The following is a 20,130-nucleotide window of genomic DNA, read 5'->3' as shown; positions in this document are numbered from 1 at the left end:
CTGATAGTCTCCTCACGTGGATTATCGTTTGTCCCAGAGTCTTTGAGATGTGTAATTCATTTGCAGGGGAATTACCATGCAGTCAGCTGGAAACATGATAGTTTGGTGATTAATATCCTTGTAATGTCGATCTTTCCAGTAAAATGGACAGTTTGGATTGAACATTATCGAGCTCCACTGTTAGTCTCCTCACGTGGATTATCGTTTGTCCCACAGTCTTTGAGATGTGTAATTCATTCGCAGTGGAATTAACGCGCAATCGGCTGGAAACATGATAGTTTGGTAATTAATATCCTTGTAATGTCGATCTTCCTCTAAAATGGATAGTTTGGATTGAACATTATCGAGCTCCACTGTTAGTCTCCTCACGTGGATTATCGTTTGTCCCACAGTCTTTGAGATGTGTAATTCATTCGCAGTGGAATTAACGCGCAATCGGCTGGAAACATGATAGTTTGGTAATTAATATCCTTGTAATGTCGATCTTCCCTATAAAATGGATAGTTTGGATTGAACATTATCGAGCTCCCCTGTTAGTCTCCTCACGTGGATTATCGTTTGTCCAAGAGTCTTTGAGATGTGTGGAACTGTGGTTAGTTACTCATTCGTTTAGCGTTGCAATTTAACAACCAGTCAGTTGGAAACATGATTAATATCCTTTTAATGTCGACCTTTCCTATAAAATGGACAGTTTGGATTGAATATTCTAGGCCGACTTTTCCCATGTATTAGTTGCCAGTATATAATCGCAGTCTGCCTTGGCGTTCGACCGAGATGTTGTTTCCTCGTGCAATATCGCGGAACGTCATGTCACCCGCGTCGGTTTTTATTTTATAGTTTTGTAAACAGTCGCAGTTTGGAAGCTTTTGAATTTATCATTTAGAATTATGGCCTGAAATTCGGCACGCAGATCTTCGGAACATATTTCCAGTAGTACGTTGCTCATGAGGACTACTTTAATTCCCCACTTGAACTTAGAATCGTGCGATATTTTATGCGATGAACTAAATAACGGATGTATTTTGATTAAAATTGTTACGCAATATGTGAATATATATATATATATATATAAATTTATCTTAACAATAATATATTTATAAATTGATGCCATTTTCAATATCTTGATTAAAAATTAGAATGCACCATTTGGTATTAACTCAGATATTATTTTATAGCACTATTAAGCAATATAAATCTAGCTCTACTACTATAATAGGAATATATGTACCCTTCTGGCCTCTGATTGGCTGACAAAAGAGTGAGAGAGCCCCCTCCCTGCCGCCCCGCCCTCCCCCCCCAGCCTCCCGCACCCCCTCCCTGCCGCCGCTCCATCCCTCACCCGGCCGCCCGCTTCCTCCCCGTCGCCCGCGCCCGCACCCCCCCCCCCCTCGCCCCATCCCCGCCGCCGCTTGAGCCGGGCGGAGGTCGAGCCACTTGAGCCGGCGGAGCCGCCCCAGGGAAGCGGGGAGGGGGCAGTCATCAGTGAGAGAGGGCGGCAGAGGGGGGGGCGGGCGGCGCGGGCGGCGGGGAGGAAGCAGGCGGCCGGGGGAGGGCCGGGCCGGCGGCGGGGAGGCACAAAAAATTATCTAAAGCGAGCATTGCAAGCGGGCCCACTAGTACTAGGTGTACCCTTATGGCCTCTAATTGGCTGATAAAATAGTGAGAGAGAAGAGAGAGAGTGAGAGAACCCCCTCCCCGCCGCCGGCCCGTCCCTGCCGCCTGCTTCCTCCCCGCCGCCCGCGCCCCCCACCACCCCCCCCCCCGCCGCCACCGCCCTGCCACCCTCTCTCTTTGACAACCGCCCCCCCTCCCCGCTTCCCTTGGGGCGGCTCCGCCGGCTCGAGCGCCGGCGGGAAGGAAGCGGACGACCGGGGGAGGGGGCAGGGCGGAGGCTGGGAGGGGGCACGGGTGGCCCGGGGAGGGGGCGCAGATGGCGGGAAGGGGGCGCGGGTGGCGGGGGGAGGGGCAGGGCGGCGGCTGGGAGGGGTTGCTGGTGTTCGAGGGAGGTGGCGGGCCGGCGGCTGGGAGGGGGCGCAGGCGGTGGGGGGAGGGGCAGGGCGACGGCGATGAGGGGGTGCGGGCGGCCCGAGGAGGGGCGGGGCTGGGGCATGCGCACATAACAGAACCGCACAGACCCGTGTGTGGTGTGCGGTGCGGTGCGGTGCGGTGCGGTGCGGTGCGGTGCAGTGTGTGTATATTCAGTGCAGTGCGATGTGTAAAATTGGTGTACCCTTCTGGACGGTGATTGGCTGACAACAGAGTGAGAGAGAAGAGAGAGAGTGAGGGATCCCCCTCCCTCCCGTCGCCCCGCCCTCCTCCCCCGGCCTCCCGCGCCTTGCACAAAGGCACGAAATTCGCACCGCACGGTGCACATAGGCATGAAAAATTATCTAAAATGAGCATTGCGAGCGGGCCCCACTAGTACTATTGAATAAAAGTTCATCAACAACACGAAACTAGATTGGTTGGAGAGGGGACGGCTGAACTGGGTAAATTATATGCCAGATCATCTAAGTTTAATACACAATTTGATAATGTCCGAAATATTCTTTGGATATATTATTATATTTTCCTCGTACTAAAAACCAAATCATATGCCTAGTATTTGGAAATTATTTAATAAATTATGGGTAAATTTTTAGAAAAATTTATTGATTTTTTTTAAGATTTTCAAAATTTATAGATTTTTCATAATATTCATTGTGAAGTGTGCATACTATAAGTTAAACACGAAACTAATTTAGAAATTAATGCCTATAGACGTCTTCTTTTGATGAATCTGATTCTTAAATTCCCATTCACATAAAAATATATTATTATATTTTAGGTTCACTGGGCAAGTGAACTTGTGCCAAGAATTCATTTTTTGAGATCAGTTGTAGTTTATTTTACATTATATACAAACGTTTTAGGCTTAGACCATAAAAAAACTTTTAATATGTTCAAAGTTTATGGTATATATAGACCGTTGTGAAGAAGCCTACGGAAGAGACTCTTTGATTCGGCAAACTTTATGTAATGACTTCATCTCCAGATTTTAACATGATAACATCAATGATTTTCTTTCTTTTGTAGCCTGTAAATTTTCATAACATCATGGCGACATGATATATTCGTGAATAATAACATAGTATCTCTCAATGAGATCTAAAAGTATGAAAATTTCATACATATGTGTGATTACTTTGGAAGTGACAATGATAAATTGTATGAAATAATTTATGTCATTACGTTATAATTAGATAGTGAAGTATCCAGCATAAATATGATGTGTCTAATAAAAATATATTTTTGGCCAATCATCTATTATTTACTTCATGGAAGTAAAATAAATTCTGATGAATATTTTCTAGTTTAATATATGCATGATTCAGGTGGGATTGAATATAGAATTATCTTGAAATAGAGATTAAGGCGCCACGAGGATTCACTTGTCAATGGGTTAAGGAGCAAGTGTACAAATAGTCCTCCATTAGAGGAAAGTTATAATTTTGTTGAGATTGCATCTCTCCACATTCGAGCCCTTCAACTTCCTTGAACAAAAACGTATACTTAGAATTCAGCCATTGGGAAAATAATAAGCTATCTCAAATATAGTAAGGAAAAATGATAGAAAAACTTAAGTAATCATGCCTCCGTTCTCTTTATCCACACTTTTAGAGGGTTCCCTATAATTACCTATATTCACAAAAAGGTTCACAAGAAATGTTCCTTCAATTTGAAGTGTTAAAATCACAAATAACATGTTAATATTTATTGTGATTCTACGCATCCTTTGTGTGTATTTTTATTGGAGTTATCGTGAATGAACATCACGAAGGTTTAAATTAATCTTAAGAATGAAATTCAGAATTATTTTTTGGTATTTACACAGTACAGACTAAATATAATGCACAAAGTTTTTTGTAGTTTCTGGAATTTCTGCCATTAATTTATAAAAGAAAATTTTTATAAGTCAGCAAATTTTTATTAGATTTAGTTAAACATTTTTAGGGGTTTTCAAGCAAAAATCTAGTTTCCCTGATTTCTATCATTTTCGTGGAATTTTATTAAATTAAAATATTAAATAAAATAATTTGGAAACAATTTTAATATTTTAAAGGAGTTTTTACCTTTTGCACTCTTCCTGAAATTCCGTGTTGAAATCCACCGCACGGATCGAGACGAGTGTTTGAAGCTAAAAGTTTGAGGGTAGTTCAGTTTTTACCTCCTCTATTCATTCACCATCTCGGACTTGTAAATAGACCCCTCCGAAAAAATACTTGAAAAAAGTCACCCATGGACCATGTTCCCAATTGTAATTGGGCAAGTGTTTTGCTCATTCAAAATCTAATTTTGGTCCATTTTCATGTTTTAAGGGGTGAAAGTGGGCATGTGAAGACGAGGTTAGTGCAATCTTTGTCTTTTTGAACTCACACCTTCTTCTGTTTCCCTAGGTTATCATCATCGATAGCCTGCGTTTTCAATGTCATGCATGCCACAACCCGCTTCCCTAAGTTACAGAAGTGTCCCACGAATTGAAGAACAAAATGAAACTTAATATTTACATAAGGCATGGAAAGGAAACAACTTTAGGAAATAGACAACTTAATTTAAAACATATATATGGGGACTACCCAACTTTTTTTATCATCTTCTTTGCACTCATTAATCTCCTTATTGCACACATCACTTGAAATTTTTTTTTCAGAGTGCCAGCGTGATCTTTGCTAATCATTGCTAAGACCAGTGTGGCCAAACTTTTATGCCACATCTATCAAGTTTTGGGCAATATATATGCAATCAACTAAATGTTTTTTTTTCTGAATTTAAGCGTGGCGTAATAGCAAAAATATTGTGATGAATACATATTTTGGAATAGTTTCTGCTTTAGATAGTTTACGATGATGGGATCTGGTCATACCAGCATTGATCATCCATGTGTTGTGGTCCGTCAATCAAGAAGTTGATCTGTACAGACATTTGGTATGGACCTTGATCATGCCGGTGGAATAATCCAGTATATCTATCTAATTGATTCGTTGGCGATTTGATGAATCAATTATATTTGCCGAGCATATCCTAGGAGAGAGAGATAGATAGATAGATAGATAGATTATCTAGGCCATTTAGAGAAACAAAATTTTACATCATTTATGCATATTATTGATGATGCCATCAACCAATAAGGAAAGGCAGTGTTAATTTTCAGCGGCTGATTGGGATGGATGATGCTGATGAGGTGGGGACTTCTACAATGGACGATGAATTGTCAACATCCATACTAAACTTTGCGTTGGAGTCTTCCTCTATTCAACATCTGGAACACCAAGACTGCCTCGGCATAGCACCTTTGCCACCCTGGTCATGGCAGGGCGGTTGATGGGCAGGTCACTAGTGCAGAGCAGGGCGAGCTCAAGCATCCTCTCTCTCTCCTCTACTAACCCATCATCCAGGTTCGCATCCATGGCTGCCGCTGTCCCCATCTCCTCCACCTTGCCTCGAACCCACTTCACCAAATCCTTCCCTTCCAGCTCCCCTGCCAGAGGCTCCTTCCCCGTCAACAGCTCCAGCAGCACCACCCCGAAGCTGTACACATCGCTCTTCTCATTCACCTTGAGAGTGTAGGCGTACTCTGCGAGCAGCCCTCAAAGAAATTAATAGTTCAGAAATAAATTTTTAAGTCAACATCCTACCTAATTTAAGAAGTAACACAATGCTACTTCTGCTCTATACTTATCATCCAAGGACCAACACAATTCTCAATAACAGTTGTTAGAGGGGAATGCTGAAGTCAACATCCAACCTGTGATAAGGAATGAAGTAGCACCCTTGCTATCACCTATAGCTTTTAATGCAGCAGTGCATGCTTGAATCTTAACAATTAGTGACACAGAGCTACTTCACCTTAATTCTTATCATCTAGAGTGAGATTAAAAATGAAGTAGCACCCTTGCTATCAGCTACAGCTTTTAGCATGGTGGTAGGCTCTTGAATCTTAACAATTAGTGACACAGCACTATTTCACCATAATTCCTAGGACCAATACACTGCTCAACAACAGGTGTTAGAGGGGAATGTTGAAGTCAACATCCATCCCAAGATAAGAAGTGAAGTAGCACCCTTGCTATCAGCTACAGCTTTTAGCGTGGTGGTAGGCTGTTGAATCTTAACAATTAGTGACACAGCACTATTTCACCATAATTCTTATCATCCTAGGACCAATGCACTGCTCAACAGCAGGCGTTGGAGATGAATGTTGAGATCAACATCCATCCCAAGATAAAAAGTGAAGTAGAATCCTTGCTGTCAGCTATAGCTTTCAAATCTTAACAATAAGAGACACAGTGTTACTTCACCTTAATTAGTATCTGTCCTATCATCATCCGAGATAATAAGTGAAGTAGCACCATTGCTATCAGCTATAGCTTTCAACCCAGCGGTTGGCCCTGGAATCTTATCATTAGTGACACTGTGATACTTCACCTTAATACTTATCTGTCTTATCATCATCATCCGAGATAAGAAGTGAAGTAGAACCCTTGCTGTCAGCTATAGATTTTAACGCAGCGGTTCACCCTCAAATCTTAACAATTATGGACCCAATGCTACTTCACCTCAATTATTATCTTTCTTATCATAGCTTTTATCGCACCCTTGCTATCGGCTATAGCTTTTATCGCAGCAGCGGTAGTGACTAACCAGGGGCGATGTATCCCGTCGAACCGGCGACGGCGGTCACGGAATTGGCGGTGTCCGGCGCGGCCTTGGCGGCGCCGAAGTCCCCGATCTTGGCCCGGAACTCGGCGTCCAAGAGGATGTTGCTTGACTTGAGGTCTCTGTGGACGACCGGCGGGGCGATTCCATGGTGGAGATAGGCGAGCCCCTCGGCGACGTCGCCGGCGATCCGCCTTCTCTCCGGCCAGCCCAGGCGGCTCCTCTTGCCCCCATGCAGCGCCTCCCGCAAACTCCCATTGGGTAGATACTCGTAGACGAGTAGCCTGCAGTCCTCCAACACGCAGCAGCACCACAGCCGAACGATGCTCTTGTGGCGGACCCTGCCCAGCGTCGCCACCTCCGCCTCAAAGAACCGGTTCGTCTTCTCCGCGCTGCCCCGCCGGAGCTTCTTCACGGCGACGGCGGTCCCGTCGCTGAGCTTGACCCTGTACACCTCCCCGGACGCCCCTTCGCCGACCAGGTTCTTCTCCTCGAGCCCCTCGGCGATCTCCCGCGCCGGGAACGACACCCTGTGGAACGAAGTCACCTTCCAGGGCGACCTTCTCCTCGCTCTCCTCCTCCTCCTCTCCAGGAACCCGGCGGCTAAGATCAGCAGCAGCAGACCCGCCGCGGCGAGGACGGAGGGTAGAAAGGAACGTCCTTTCCGGCGATCGCCGAGCCCTGGGTTGCCCGTCAAGCTATCTCTGTAGACCGCCGTCTCGAACAGCGCCGGGACCTCCCCGGAGAGACGATTGTAGGAGAGATTGAAGATGTTGAGCTTGAGGTTTTGCAGCTCCGGCGGGATCCCCCCCGAGAGGAGATTGTCCGAGAGATCGAGATAGTTGAGAACGGGGAGGAAGCCGAGCTCCGAAGGGATCGTTCCTGTGAGGAGATTGCTCCCTAGGTCGAGCTCCGTCAGGCGCCGCCATGAGAGCACGTCTCTGGGGAGCTCGCCGGAGATGGCGTTGCCGTGGAGGTTCAGGACTTGGAGCCCGGCCAGTCTACCGATCGCCGGCGGCAGCGGCCCGGCGAGGCGGTTCCCGGCGGCGGAGATCTCGAAGAGGTTCTTCAGAGCGGCTATCTCGCCGGGGACGACGCCGGAGAACTGGTTGCGCGATATGGCGAGGACGGAGAGGTTCCGAGCTCCGGCTATGGCGGGGGAGATCTCGCCGGAGAGAAGGTTCCCTTCGAGGTCCAGCAGGCTGACCCTCGGCAGCGCCCACATCCCCGGCGGGACCTCGCCGGAGAGGGAGTTTCCGCTGAGCCGGACCCGCCGGAGCGTTCTGCAGCTTCCCAGCCCCTCCGGCAGAGTCCCCGAAAGAGAATTGCCGATGAGCATGAGCTCCTCCAAGGAGCTCCCATGGCAGACCCCCCTCGGAATCTCCCCGGAGAACCGGTTCTGGGAGAGATCCACCACGACGAGCGCGGAGGTCTCGCCCAAGTCCGCGGGAAGCCTCCCGCTTAAGTCGTTCCCGTGGAGGCGGAGGTCGGCGAGCCGGCGGGCGCCGGCGAGGCTCGCCGGGAGCCCGCCGGCGAGCCTGTTCTGGTAAAGATGGAAGCTTTCGAGCAGCGGGAGGTGGAAGAAGCCGGGGGGGATCTCTCCTCGGAGGAGATTACCGGAGGCGTCGAAGAAACGAAGAGAGGAGAGGTTGCGGGCCAGTTGGTCGGGGATCGGCCCGGAGAGGCGGTTCCCGTAGAGCTCGATCGCGACGGCGGAGGAGAGCCCGGCGAGGGCGGCGGGGACCGGCCCGCGGAGGTCGTTCTGGGCGAGGTCGAGCCGCTCGAGCCGGCCGAGCCGGCCCAGGGACGCGGGGAGCTCGCCGCGGAGGTTGCAGGAGGTGAGCCAGAGGGTCCGGAGGTCCGAGAGATTCCCGATCTCGGGCGGGATCGGCCCGGGCGAGAACGGGTTGTAAGCCAGGAGGAGGTCTCGGAGCGTGGAGACGTTGCCGAGGGAAGCGGGGATCTCGCCGGAGAGGAGGTTCGCGGCGAGGCTGAGCGTTTGAAGCGCGGCGGCTCCGCCGAAGGCGGCGGGGATCTCGCCGGAGAAGTTGTTCGAGTCGAGAACGAGCCGCCGGAGGCGCGGCAGCGCGGCGAGCTCGGCCGGGATGGGCCCGACCAGCGCGTTCATCGAGAGGTCGAGCTCGGCGAGCGCGGCGCACCGCGAGACCGCCGCGGGCAGGCTGGAGTTAATGTAGTTGTCGGCCAGGGAGATGGAAGACAGAGAGCGGAGGCCGCAGAGAGACGGGCTGAACGGGCCTTGAAGGTCCAGGCTCGGGAGACGGACCGCCGTGACCGCGCCGCCCGCGCCGCAGGTCACGCCGGTCCAGTTGCATGGGCTCGCCGCGGCCCGCGCCCAGTCCGCCAGCGCGCCGCGCGGGTCGTCGAGGCCGTCTCTGAACTGCAAGAGTAAGCGCCCCTCCTCGTTCACGCCGGCGGCCGGCGGCGACAACAGCGCGAGGAAGAAGACGACGACGAGGACGACCATCATCTTCCTTCTCTTCTTCTTCTTCCTCCTCTGCGCTTGCACTCTTGGACTTGAGCAGTCTGACGTTTGACGTCAGGGTCAAGTCCGGACAAAGACTCTACCCCACCTCACGAACTCAATTATTTTGCTCCACCAAGCATAGGATAAGGATCAACTAATAAAAAATATCACACCCCTCACATGTCCTGGTGGCAGCAGATGTCTCCGCCATCAGCTGCCACGTAGCAGGATCTTCTTCTTTCTCTGTCTGGAACAGCGGAATTGAAAAGACGCCCGAAAACAACAAGAGGAAAACAGAAATGTAGATACCAAAAAGTCGCATTAAGGCCAACCCAACATAACATAAAAGAATGGTTAATAGATACTGTACATTAGATCGGACCGTCTCTGTTCTTCTTTGTTCTTCCTCAGGGGGAAGAGAGGAGCTTCTTGACGGAGGCCTTCTGGTCGGGGTTGAGCCGGGTTGGGAACTTGATGGTGAATTTCACGCGGAGATTTCCTCTCTTGGAAGGGTCCTTGGGCAGGGGCATGCCCTCTCTGGGGACGATTTCTTCATAGGCGGGGTGGATGATGTTGGTGATGGGGATGGAGAGCATCCGACCGTCCAAAGTTTTGATCTGGATGGTGCAGCCGGTGAGGGCCTGCGCCAGAGTGATCTTCTGGGTGGCGACCAGATCGTTGCCGTCGCGTTTGAATACTTCATGCGGTTTCTCATCGATGATGAAAACCAAGTCGGAGGGGATAATGTTGGGTTGCTCGTTCCCCTTCTCCGGGAAGGTGATCTTCGTCCCCTTCTTCCATCCGGGCTTCACTTCTATGGCCAATATCTCCTCCACCCGCGCCGTCTTCCTGTACAGAGATTTCTTCATCCATTCATAAGTTCCATCCTATATATATATATGAATAGAACATGATTAAGGTTGACGATGAAGAAGAGACCAGACATGGGCATTAAGAGATGGAAAGCAAGCTAAGACATTGCTCACACTCGTATGAAGATCAGTAATGACGAGATAGGAGACGGGAAATTCAAGGGGAAGAAACCCAGACTTGAAATCAGTACAAGATTAAGGTTGACGAGGATAAGGAAACCAGATTAAAGATAAGAGATGGGAAGCTAGAATTTTTCCATACTGGCGTGAAGATCGGTAAGAGCAGAATAAGGACTATCAGGAGATTGAATAAGATACCAAAATGATGATTTAATCATATGAGATTTGGAGACCAGGAAGAAGAGTAATGATGATTGAATTGAATCCGAAAGAGGGGGAAATTGCTTACCCGCTAGCATCCAAGATATCGCGGGAAATTTTCATCTTCTTCGTGGTGCCCTTGTAGAGATCTTCCAAGCTGCAGGGCAAATTTTTCTCGATAGGGGCGGCTTTTCTGGGTTGTTGACTGGGCATGGGACCTTCGCCGCCACGAAACATAGATCCAAAGACATCATCTCCAAACATGGAAGGCATGCCGCCGAATCTCGAGCCGCCTCTCATTCCAGCAGGACCTCCACCGCCTCCAAAAGGGTTCGAAAAACCGAAGAATTCGGCGAAAATATCCTCCGCGTTACGGGGATTGAAGTGGTACGCCGTCTGCCCATCACCAGAGGAATAGTATGAAGGGCCGCCAGCACCCGGAGGAGGTACCTGCCCTTTCAATCCTTCCTCTCCGTACTGGTCATACACCGCGCGCTTCTGGGGATCGCTTAGAACCTTTCGACCACATCAAAACAACGGATTTCAGATCAATAAATCAACTTCGGATGAAATTATAGCATGGTAAGAGTGTTTCCTACCTCGTATGCTTCAGAGATCTGTTTGAATTTGGCCTCCGCTTCCTTCTTGTTGCTAGGGTTCTTATCGGGATGCCACTTCATGGCGAGCTTCCGATAGGCCTTCTTAAGATCATCATCCTTGGCGCTCCTGTCAACCTGCAAGATCTGGTAGTAATCCAAACCCATTCTTGCTAAGCTTCGTGCTGTTTCGCTTCGAATTTCTCCTTCGCGAGAGAATTTTTCTGCCGCCGCTCAGGCTTCAAAAGGATGAAGCCGAAGAAGAATCTCGAAGGGGACGAAGATTAGAAGGTTCTAGATGGTCCTGCAAATCTCCATCAAGCTGTTCTAGATAATTCCAAAGTCCAGACCTAATCCATTATCTTGACGGCCCAAAATAAGGCCCAGACTCTTAAATTAACTTAACAGACCTTGTTCTTTCATCATAGATCATCGATAACTTACTCCAGGTATTGAGAAAGATGGGGCAGATTAGTAGTTTAGAATTTATTTATCATTATCCAATGCTAATCAGTTTGTTAACCTAACAATGTATATTTTTTATACATCAATGGTGATATGAACCCATAATAAGAAGATTGCCTTTTATAAAACCGGCTAGCTGCCCCCAATATAATATCTGGATATCATGTGTATTACAGTTGCATATTATGATACAAAATGGTTAAGATATGTAAAAATATGCATGGCAATGTTGCATATTATTTAAGTCCTTCAGGATAGGGCAATTGGAAACAATGTAATCAAGACCTGGGGGACACATTGGTGTGAGATGTCTAAATACCTGGCTGTATTTAACAGATTTGTGGATCAAGTCATTAATATTGTCCAGTTCACACTGGACGATGAGAGTTAATGATTAAAAATCTAGATTAAATTCCAAATGTGACATATAATTGATATCACCAAGTGTAAAACAAAATTTCTTAGTTATCCAGTCAATGTCATTTTGAACAAACCAATGAATGTAACCCTATTCATTTATTAGTGAATATTAAAACTCAAAGGACTACATTTTTGTATCAATATGCACATATTTTACATATCAATAAACCAAAAGTCAACATAGCCTATCTTCTATGCGCTTACAAGTTATTATACATTCATCTTGACTGAATCACACATCATTTCTAAAATATTATTTTTTTCGATCAGGAATGTATTTTTTGATGATCTTCAATTGTTATCAATGAGGGTGATCTACAAAGAGGGGGGGAGAGAGAGATACAGATTGTGCTTCTCGCCCTCCTAAAGGAACAATTCTCATTAATAATCATACTTGAAAAACATTTTCATGTAATACAGGTGTTGAGAATCATGGCCTTGATCTCTGCCATTCAAACTCGATAGCACATAAGAATATTCAATCAGAGGTGGATCTAAAAACCAAAAACATCACCCTTGTACAAATTAAATGTGTGATTTCTTGGTTCCTTGAGTGAAAATCTTTGAGATGTTGATACTATGTAGCCGTCAAGCCAATCACACAAACATGTTTTGATTATGTTCATTTAAGGACATATATATTCATTATTATTCGTGTGTGATGTTAATAATGATGTCCATGACTGTGTGCAATGACCTAGTGAAATATGATGAGATTAATACAACGATCACTTTAAACATGTATCACAAATATTCCTACTCAATGGATACTTGTGACGGACATTGAATTATTTGGATCAAATAACACCATATAATAAGTATGGCTGATTCTATGGGCATTAGTGTGGAGACACAAAAGACAAAAATGGGTTCTCTTTGAAGAAATAGTTCACAGAATTGATCCGTAGTGTGGAGACACAAAAGACAAAAATGGGTTCTCTTTGAAGAAATAGTTCACAGAATTGAATCGTATGAATTCCGGAACCGTACTATACTTAAATGTCAATCACATTGATTCATGTCTTTGTTGTTTAAGTGATCCGTTGACCTGAGACAACTTTGAAATATCAGGGATGGATGCTATGTTTTGACTTTGGCTTATGAGTGTCTAACCGTGGGATTCAAATAAGTCTTAACTTAAATATATTAAGAAGTGTATGGAGGTGATTCAATGGTCAAGAGGGGATCGTTTGTCCTCAATATAGGAGAGACTGACTAAAGGAAGATAATTCAGTCAAATCCCTAGCTAGGGCAGTGAGGATATTAGAGAAGTCATTCTCCATTATGCATTAGTAATAAATAAATGATGAATTAGGATATGGGGATAAACCATATCTAAAGTCATTCGGGAGTCTCAAGCGGATGAAAGATTATACATATATGGTAAATGTTACAGGACAGAGTTCATTAAATACTCTGTGTCTTCTATAACACGAGGTGTAGCTTAGTGATAAAATCAAATTAGATCAATAAAATTATACTTTTATACATCTTTTTTACCACATCTTTTTAGATTTGCACTATCATTATTCACCATTTGAGGATAAAATGAGAAATTTATAATTTATTTTACTAAGTTCTATTTTTTATATCTTTTATTGATTTCGAAGAATAACCCCACTTGACTCTGTAGAGTCAAGTGGATTTCTTACATCTTCTTGGAGTTTGATAAGAAAAACAGGACTTAGGTAAATACAATGGTGAATTTGAGGTACAAATGGGGGGACATTAGAAGCTTATGCCATCTATAGATAACAATAAGAGGCCAAATATACAAGAAGTCTGCTCTAGAACAGTGGAACTAACCCACAATTTGAATTTGAAAGGCCTGTTTTCACATCAATAAATCCTATTCCTTTGAATACTTGGAATAAAATCAAATGGTTGTGAGAGTTAGAGCACTTCTATTTATTCTCTTCTCCCCTCTCTTTGTATCTCATCTTGGATTTTTGCTCCTAACTCGTTGTTGGAGGCCTAGTGCATCAGATTACTTTGATCCATTCTTATTCTATGAGATTGTGGGAGAGAGAGTTCAATGATGATAAAGATCTTATTGCGTAAACGATCATGATTTTGTGTTCCTCACATGGTGACGAGAGGGTGATGTGCAACCAACTAGATGGAGCTTAGTGAGCATGAGTCGCGTGGACATCACGACTACACCTAGTGGGCCTTGGGGTTATGTTAAGCAAATTGTGAGGCAACATCGAGGTGGTGAAGTGCACAATGAAGCAATAAATCATGGTTAAACTACAACAAACACACAAACGTGGCGGGGGTGACCGCAATAGTGCAGTAGGATGTGGCAGCATGGTGAAGTGTTGGCAAAGAGATGATCGTGTCCCAGTAAGGAGGTGGGGATCAACGTTGACTGTGTGGCTGCCGCAACAATACACCCGATCATTATAGGCAACAACATGTGGCAATGAGTCTTCATGCAATTGCATTGACTAAAATAAGCAGCACCGTTGATTAAAACTCTCTAGGACGAAGTAGGAGCTTCTTATTTCTAAATTCATCTAATAAGGAAAGAGAAGCTCAATCAGTTCATGTAGAACCATAGAAAGAGTGGACAAAAGAGGGGGCAAAGAATATATTTTGTAAGGGCATATCTCATAAATAAATAAAATCAGTGGCTTTCCACACTGGGCACCATTGGTAGTGAGTTTGTCTTTTATCTGCCAATGAGGAGACTTGGTCCCGCTGAGTCACTTTTGGGGTACATGCTTCCTTGTTGGTCTACTTTTGGGCAATGAGATGGTCCACACAACATTCAATAAGAGTTATCATTCAAGGAGCTCTATTGTTAAATTTATACAAATGTTAGAGGCAAAAAGCTTCAATAAAATTGATTTGAAAATGTACTCTTATCTGATACAAGTGATGTCTTTGGGAAAACAATTATTCCAGAATTAGGGCACATTCCCGCTTCTTTTCATGGGACTAGAATTTGAAATATGCCTTTGCATAGCCACCTGGGATACAATTGTGTTTGTCTTCTAAAGCATATATTTATATGATTTGCAGCTTTTCAAAATGATGATTTATAACATGCGTGGTAGATAACTCTTTTTAACATATATATATGGCTTGCAGTAGGGGAGCTAACCTTTACGGGTTTGGTGCTTACTACCAAGACTCTTTATGCCCTCAAAATAACCTAGAGATGCGAATACGCGACGATAGGAGAAATGCGTTTTTTTATTTCGCGATTGTAAAGTATCGGCAGCTTTTTAAGACCATGATTTATAACATGCATGGTAGACAACTCTTGTTAACATATATTTGTCTGTTCTCGTGAGACTGAAGATCCTATTTCGCTGAAGATGCATTTATGAGATTTATTCTTTTAAATTTGCTTCCTACAGAATCTATGGCATGCACCTCTCTAGTATGAGAGGATCTTTCATAAATCATTTCATAAATTACACTAAAACCTTTTTATATTTCCAACGCCAACTAGTATTTCAAGTTTTATGACCTAAAATTTTAAGTTTTCTCTAACTCTCCACGGTTCATCACACTACTGCTACCTTTTTCACCTTTATTATTTTGATCATAAGATATTCAAATACATCAAAATGTTTAGCCGATAGATCAAAACTCTTCTCGTTATCTTTATATTTGATGCCTTGAAAAAATATAAAATAAAATTACTTTTTTTTGCTTTGTTCACTAGCAAATATTAACATCATCCATCTTGTCATTTGTCATGGTGGCGAAGGTGTGATGGGTGATGTGATGATGATGGATGATGTTTTATAAGTGTCTGATGGTGATGGATGACATGATGTGATGGCCATCACACGCAACGCTTGTGATGGATTTTAAATTATGAAAGAGAGAGATAGTGAGAAGTGAGAAGAGAGAGAATATGGGAGGAGAGAGATTGGAGGGAAGAGGGAGAGAGAGATAGTGAGAAGTGGGAAGAGAGAGAATAGGGGAGGAGAGAGAGAGCGGAGGGAAGGGGGAGAGAGAGATAGTGAGAAGTGGGAAGAGAGAGAACAGGGGAGGAGAGGGAGAGCGGAGGGAAGAGGGAGAGAGAGATAGTGACAAGTGGGAAGAGAGAGAACAGGGAAGCAGAGTGAGAACGGAGGGAAGAGGGAGAATAGGGGAGGAGAGAGAGAGAGAGCGGAGGGAAGAGGGAGAGAGAGATAGTGAGAAGTGCGTAGAGAGAGAACAGGGAAGGAGAGTGAGAGCAGAGGGAAGAGGGAGAATAGGGGAGGAGAGAGAGAGAGCAGAGGGAAGAGGGAGAGAGATAGTGAGAAGTGGGAAGAGAGAGAATAAGGGAGGAGAGAGAGGAGGGGAAGAGGGATAGAGAGATAGTGAGAAGTGTGATGAGAGAGAATAGGGGAGGAGAGAGAGGAGAGGAAGAGGGATAGAGAGATAATGAGAAATGTGATGAGAGAGAATAGGGGAGGAGAGAGAGGAGAGGAAGAGGGATAGAGAGATAGTGAGAAGTGTGATGAGAGAGAGTAGGGGAGGAGAGAGAGGAGGGGAACAGGGATAGAGAGATAGTGAGAAGTGTGATGAGAGAGAATAGGGGAGGAGAGAGAGGAGGGAAAGAGAAAAATACCGCATGCGAGAGAGAATGAGAGAGAGAGAGAATGAGAGACACCCGATTTAAAAAGTTAGAATGACAGGGATGCCTATCGGCGATGGTACAAGGATGAGATGTGTAGGCCTATGATGTGTGATGCAAGTATGACTAGGGAAGGACATGGTTCAGTCTCTGTCTGATTTTTCCAAAAACCTAAACCTAGACCTGAAGTTTCATCTAGTCACGATCTCAATCTGATTAGGTCAACAAGTCAATGTTAGGTTGACTTAATCATCTCATTGCATCTAACTGGACTTCATCTGAATGTCACCTTAGGTGCCAACTATTCATCAATAATGAGAGAATGAGAGAGAAAGAGTGAGAGAGATATCATTAGAGAGTGAAAGAGTGTGAGAATGAGAGAGGGAGAGAATGAAAGAGAGCGAATGAGAGAGCTGGATGGGGAGACAATTAGAGAGTAAGAGGGAGATAATGATTGAAGTGACAGATGGAGAGAATGTGAGTGTGAAAGGGAGAGAGGGAGAGAATGAGAGATTGAAAGAGTGTACGAATGAGACAGTGAGAGAGTATAAGAGGGAGGGAGAATGAGAGAGGGGAGCGAGATAATGAGAGGGGGAGAGTATGAGATGGACAGGGAGAGGTAGAGATGGAGCGAGTGAGAGAAAGGGAGAAGAGTGAGAGGTAGATAACAATGAGAGAGATAGAGTGAAATAGGGATAGAATGAGAGTAAGAAAAAAGAGAGAGTGGGGGAGAGAGAGGGACTGAGACTGAGATAGTGTAAAACAGAGAGAGTACAGGAGTATGTGAGGGAGAGAGAGAGACTGATATAGTGCAAGACAAAGAGAGTAAAAGAGTATGAGAGGGAGAACGGGTAAGTGAGTGAGAGGATGAGAGAGTAAGTGAGAGGGAGGGACTACAAGAGGGGGGAGAGAGAGAGAGGATGAGAGGATGAGTGAGAGGGAAAGAGTGCGAGAGGCGTGAGGGAGAGTGCAAGCATGTGAGAGAGAGAGAGAGTAGTGAGAGAAAGGGATGAAAGTGAGAGGTAGATTAGAGTGAGTGAGAAAGATAGGGTGAAATAGGGAGACAATGAGAGTAAGAAAAGGAGAGATTGGGGAAGAGAGAGACTGAGACTGCGATAGTGCAAGAAAGAGAGAGTACAGGAGTATGAGAGAGAGAGAGACTGAGATAGTGCAAGAAAAATAGTACAAGAGTATGAGAGGCAGAGAGAGTGAGTGAGTTGATGAGAGGGTGAGTGAGATGGGGAGAGTGTGAGAGGGAGGGACTGTGAGAGGAGAGAGGGAGAGAGTGCGCAAGGGAGAGAATGAGTAAAGGAGTGAGGGAGAGAGTGAGGTGAGACTGAGAGGGAGAGGGAGAAAGTGTGAGATGGAGAGGATGAGAGAGTGAGAGAGGAGGAGAGGATATGATGGGGGAGCATCCCGACGACACCGCCGAGGGACGCACTCAACCTCTCCGAGCCGCTCGTGCCGACGCACGCAACCCCAACTTTAAATACTCGTCATAAGTTTTTATCATTTTCTTGTTTTGCTTGTTCGTGATAAACATTCGGACCCGGCCATGTGTTAGGCCTCGTCCCCTCTCTTTTCATGTCCTGTCTCTCTGTTTCGTGTAAAGGGGAGGGCCACGTCTTGCGACGGACCCCCTCCTCTCTTATGACTCCTTGGCTCCATTCCCCCCCCCCCCCTATATAAGGGGAAGGCATGCCCCAAGGGTCAGTTAGTGACTTGTTTGAAAAATCCCTTGTTTGTTCGCTGAATAGTTCTTTTGGTCATTTAGAGTAAATTTAGAAGGGGGTCCTTCTTCCTCCTTCGGTCTACGGTCAGAGCCTGTTCGACTACCTCTGGTGAATCCAGAGCTTGAGTCTGATCCCCGATCATCCGCTTAGCTGGTGGCACCCACGACCTCCCTGCCCTCCGGTCCACCCAAAGAGGAATTTGCAGCTAGGATCTCCCCTCTCCGTTCGGTGGTCGTCGCTCTGTCTCCGCAGCAGAGATTCGTGAGCCCCTCGGGGTTTCCTCGCGGCATTCTGTGGCTCTGGTCCCCTCTCACCGCGCTGGACTGGGAGCCCTCCCACCAAACTCCGCCACCACGGGAGAAGCCGTTCGGGCACGGGTCCCTGTCTCCTGATCCCTCGGTGGGATCCCCGTCGATGCCGACCATTCCTGGTGAAGAACCGTCGGCCTCCCGCCCTTCCCGCTAAAGAAAAATCCGCCGTGGTTGGTGATTCCCACCGGATCCGCCTCACGGCATCAACCGGCTGCTTTGTCGTGTGCTCGTGCCGCTGCATCTCCTTTGCACGGTCGAACGTGCGATCACGGTTGCACTTCCTTCTTCGCGGGCTGTCTTCTCCATTTTCTCACCAGAATATTCCGCCGCGACCGTGCGCGTGTTTGACTGGCCGTGATCAGATCAAATTCCCCCATGCCTGTTGAATCCTCTCGTAGCTCACCGCTCTTGCCGGCTTCCTGCGCCCACGCACGCCTTGCTGCCGCTGTCATCTATAATTCAATTGTGGGTTGTGCCCTTAACGGGGAAACCACCTCAGCCTTTTGTCCGCGGGAAGATCATCCCAGCGACCAAGCCTGCCAGTCATCGTGCCCGCAGGCCCCTCGCCACTTACCCTCCTAACCATCCCTGTCTGCCCGACGCGCGCCCAGCCGAAACCGGGGTCGTAGCCTGACCGTTGGGTTGTGCCCCTGACGTGGATATCACCTCGGCTGCTCGTCTGTGAGAGGGCTTTACCAGGTTCTACTCCTCTCCTTCCCCTTTACTTATCAGTATCATTACTTCTTTCAGTACTGTCTTCCCCTATCGGTTCCGCTGTCGCCTTCCGTCGCCGCCGTCGATAGGATAGCCACTATCGTTGGGTGTTAGGAGCTTCCTTGTGATTGACGGCCAATTCATAGTCGCTGTTGGTGAACTCTCGTGGGTAGTAGCGTGCCCCTCACGTCGAGCTCGATCGTGAGATTCAGCGGGTCATTTGGAGTCGATCCAGAACTGTTCGTTCCCTTTTGGAATCTACTGATCCGCCGTCCCTGTGTCAGCCCGCCCTCGTCGTTCTACGAGGAGATTTGGACGTGCATTCATTTCATAATTAAGACGCATTGAGCATAACTGTGAAGTAACACGAACCGTCGATCCCGACGTTACCGTGTTACATCAGGATAAGATAGAGAGGGAGAGAACGAGAGGGAGAGTGAGAGGACAAGACTGATGGAGAGGGTGAGAGAGAGAATGAGAGAGTGAGAGGGAAAGAGAATGAGAGGGAGAGTGAGAGGACAAAACTGAGGGAGAGAGAATGAGAGGGATAGTGACAGGGCAAAGCTGAGGGAGAGAGTGCAAGAGGGAAGAACTGCAAAAGGGAGAGAGGGAGAGGGAGAGGGCGAGAGAGTGAGTGTTCAGGACGGAGAGAGGGCAATAAAGAGATGGAGAGTGTGTGCAAGGGAGAGTGTGCGAGGAAGAGATTGAGAGAGTGAGAGCAGGAGAGAGGGTGAGAGAGAATGAGAGGGAGAGTGCACGAGGAAGAGTTTGAGAAAGTGAGAGCAGGAGAGAGAGAGGGAGAGTAAGGGAGGAACTGTTAAAAAGAGAGGGAGCAGGTGAGAGGGTGAGAAAGAGATGGTGAGAGCGTGTGAATGAGAGTGCGCGAGCAAGAGATTGAGAGAGGGAGAGGGGAGAGTGAGAGAGGGATTTTAACA

At 46.5% G+C, this 20,130-nt stretch overlaps 2 protein-coding genes across 2 annotated transcripts; both read right to left on the bottom strand.

The window, feature by feature from the left end:
- Nucleotides 1-5,085: 5,085 nt before the first annotated feature.
- Nucleotides 5,086-9,250, bottom strand: LOC144701220 (uncharacterized). The gene is made up of 2 exons (XM_078572965.1): nucleotides 6,682-9,250; nucleotides 5,086-5,614 (listed from the first exon to the last, which is right to left on the bottom strand). The coding sequence occupies exons 1-2, from the start codon at nucleotides 9,182-9,184 to the stop codon at nucleotides 5,289-5,291; spliced, it is 2,829 nt and encodes a 942-aa protein (XP_078429091.1). The 5' UTR covers nucleotides 9,185-9,250; the 3' UTR covers nucleotides 5,086-5,288.
- A 216-nt stretch (nucleotides 9,251-9,466) lies between these two features.
- Nucleotides 9,467-11,256, bottom strand: LOC144701221 (uncharacterized). Its single transcript, XM_078572966.1, has 3 exons — nucleotides 10,974-11,256; nucleotides 10,463-10,890; nucleotides 9,467-10,030 (listed from the first exon to the last, which is right to left on the bottom strand). The coding sequence occupies exons 1-3, from the start codon at nucleotides 11,136-11,138 to the stop codon at nucleotides 9,589-9,591; spliced, it is 1,035 nt and encodes a 344-aa protein (XP_078429092.1). The 5' UTR covers nucleotides 11,139-11,256; the 3' UTR covers nucleotides 9,467-9,588.
- Nucleotides 11,257-20,130: the final 8,874 nt, after the last annotated feature.

This window comes from Wolffia australiana, chromosome 3 (genome assembly GCF_029677425.1).
Source record: "Wolffia australiana isolate 7733 chromosome 3, ASM2967742v1".
In the NCBI taxonomy this organism is placed as follows: Eukaryota; Viridiplantae; Streptophyta; class Magnoliopsida; order Alismatales; family Araceae; genus Wolffia; species Wolffia australiana.
Note: the sequence above shows the minus strand (reverse complement) of the source record. Positions and strands in the feature narration are given on the sequence as shown.

What these genes read in the sequence shown, in the direction of transcription:
- LOC144701220 (XM_078572965.1), bottom strand. Translation starts at nt 9,184, where the DNA reads ATGATGGTCGTCCTCGTCGTCGTCTTCTTCCTCGCGCTGTTGTCGCCG. An exon ending in GACGGGATACATCGCCCCTG is followed by an intron (nt 5,615 to 6,681) that starts GTTAGTCACTAC and finishes GGCTGCTCGCAG; the next exon opens with AGTACGCCTACACTCTCAAG.
- LOC144701221 (XM_078572966.1), bottom strand. Translation starts at nt 11,138, where the DNA reads ATGGGTTTGGATTACTACCAGATCTTGCAGGTTGACAGGAGCGCCAAG. An exon ending in AGATCTCTGAAGCATACGAG is followed by an intron (nt 10,891 to 10,973) that starts GTAGGAAACACT and finishes TGTGGTCGAAAG; the next exon opens with GTTCTAAGCGATCCCCAGAA. An exon ending in GATATCTTGGATGCTAGCGG is followed by an intron (nt 10,031 to 10,462) that starts GTAAGCAATTTC and finishes ATCTCTGTACAG; the next exon opens with GAAGACGGCGCGGGTGGAGG.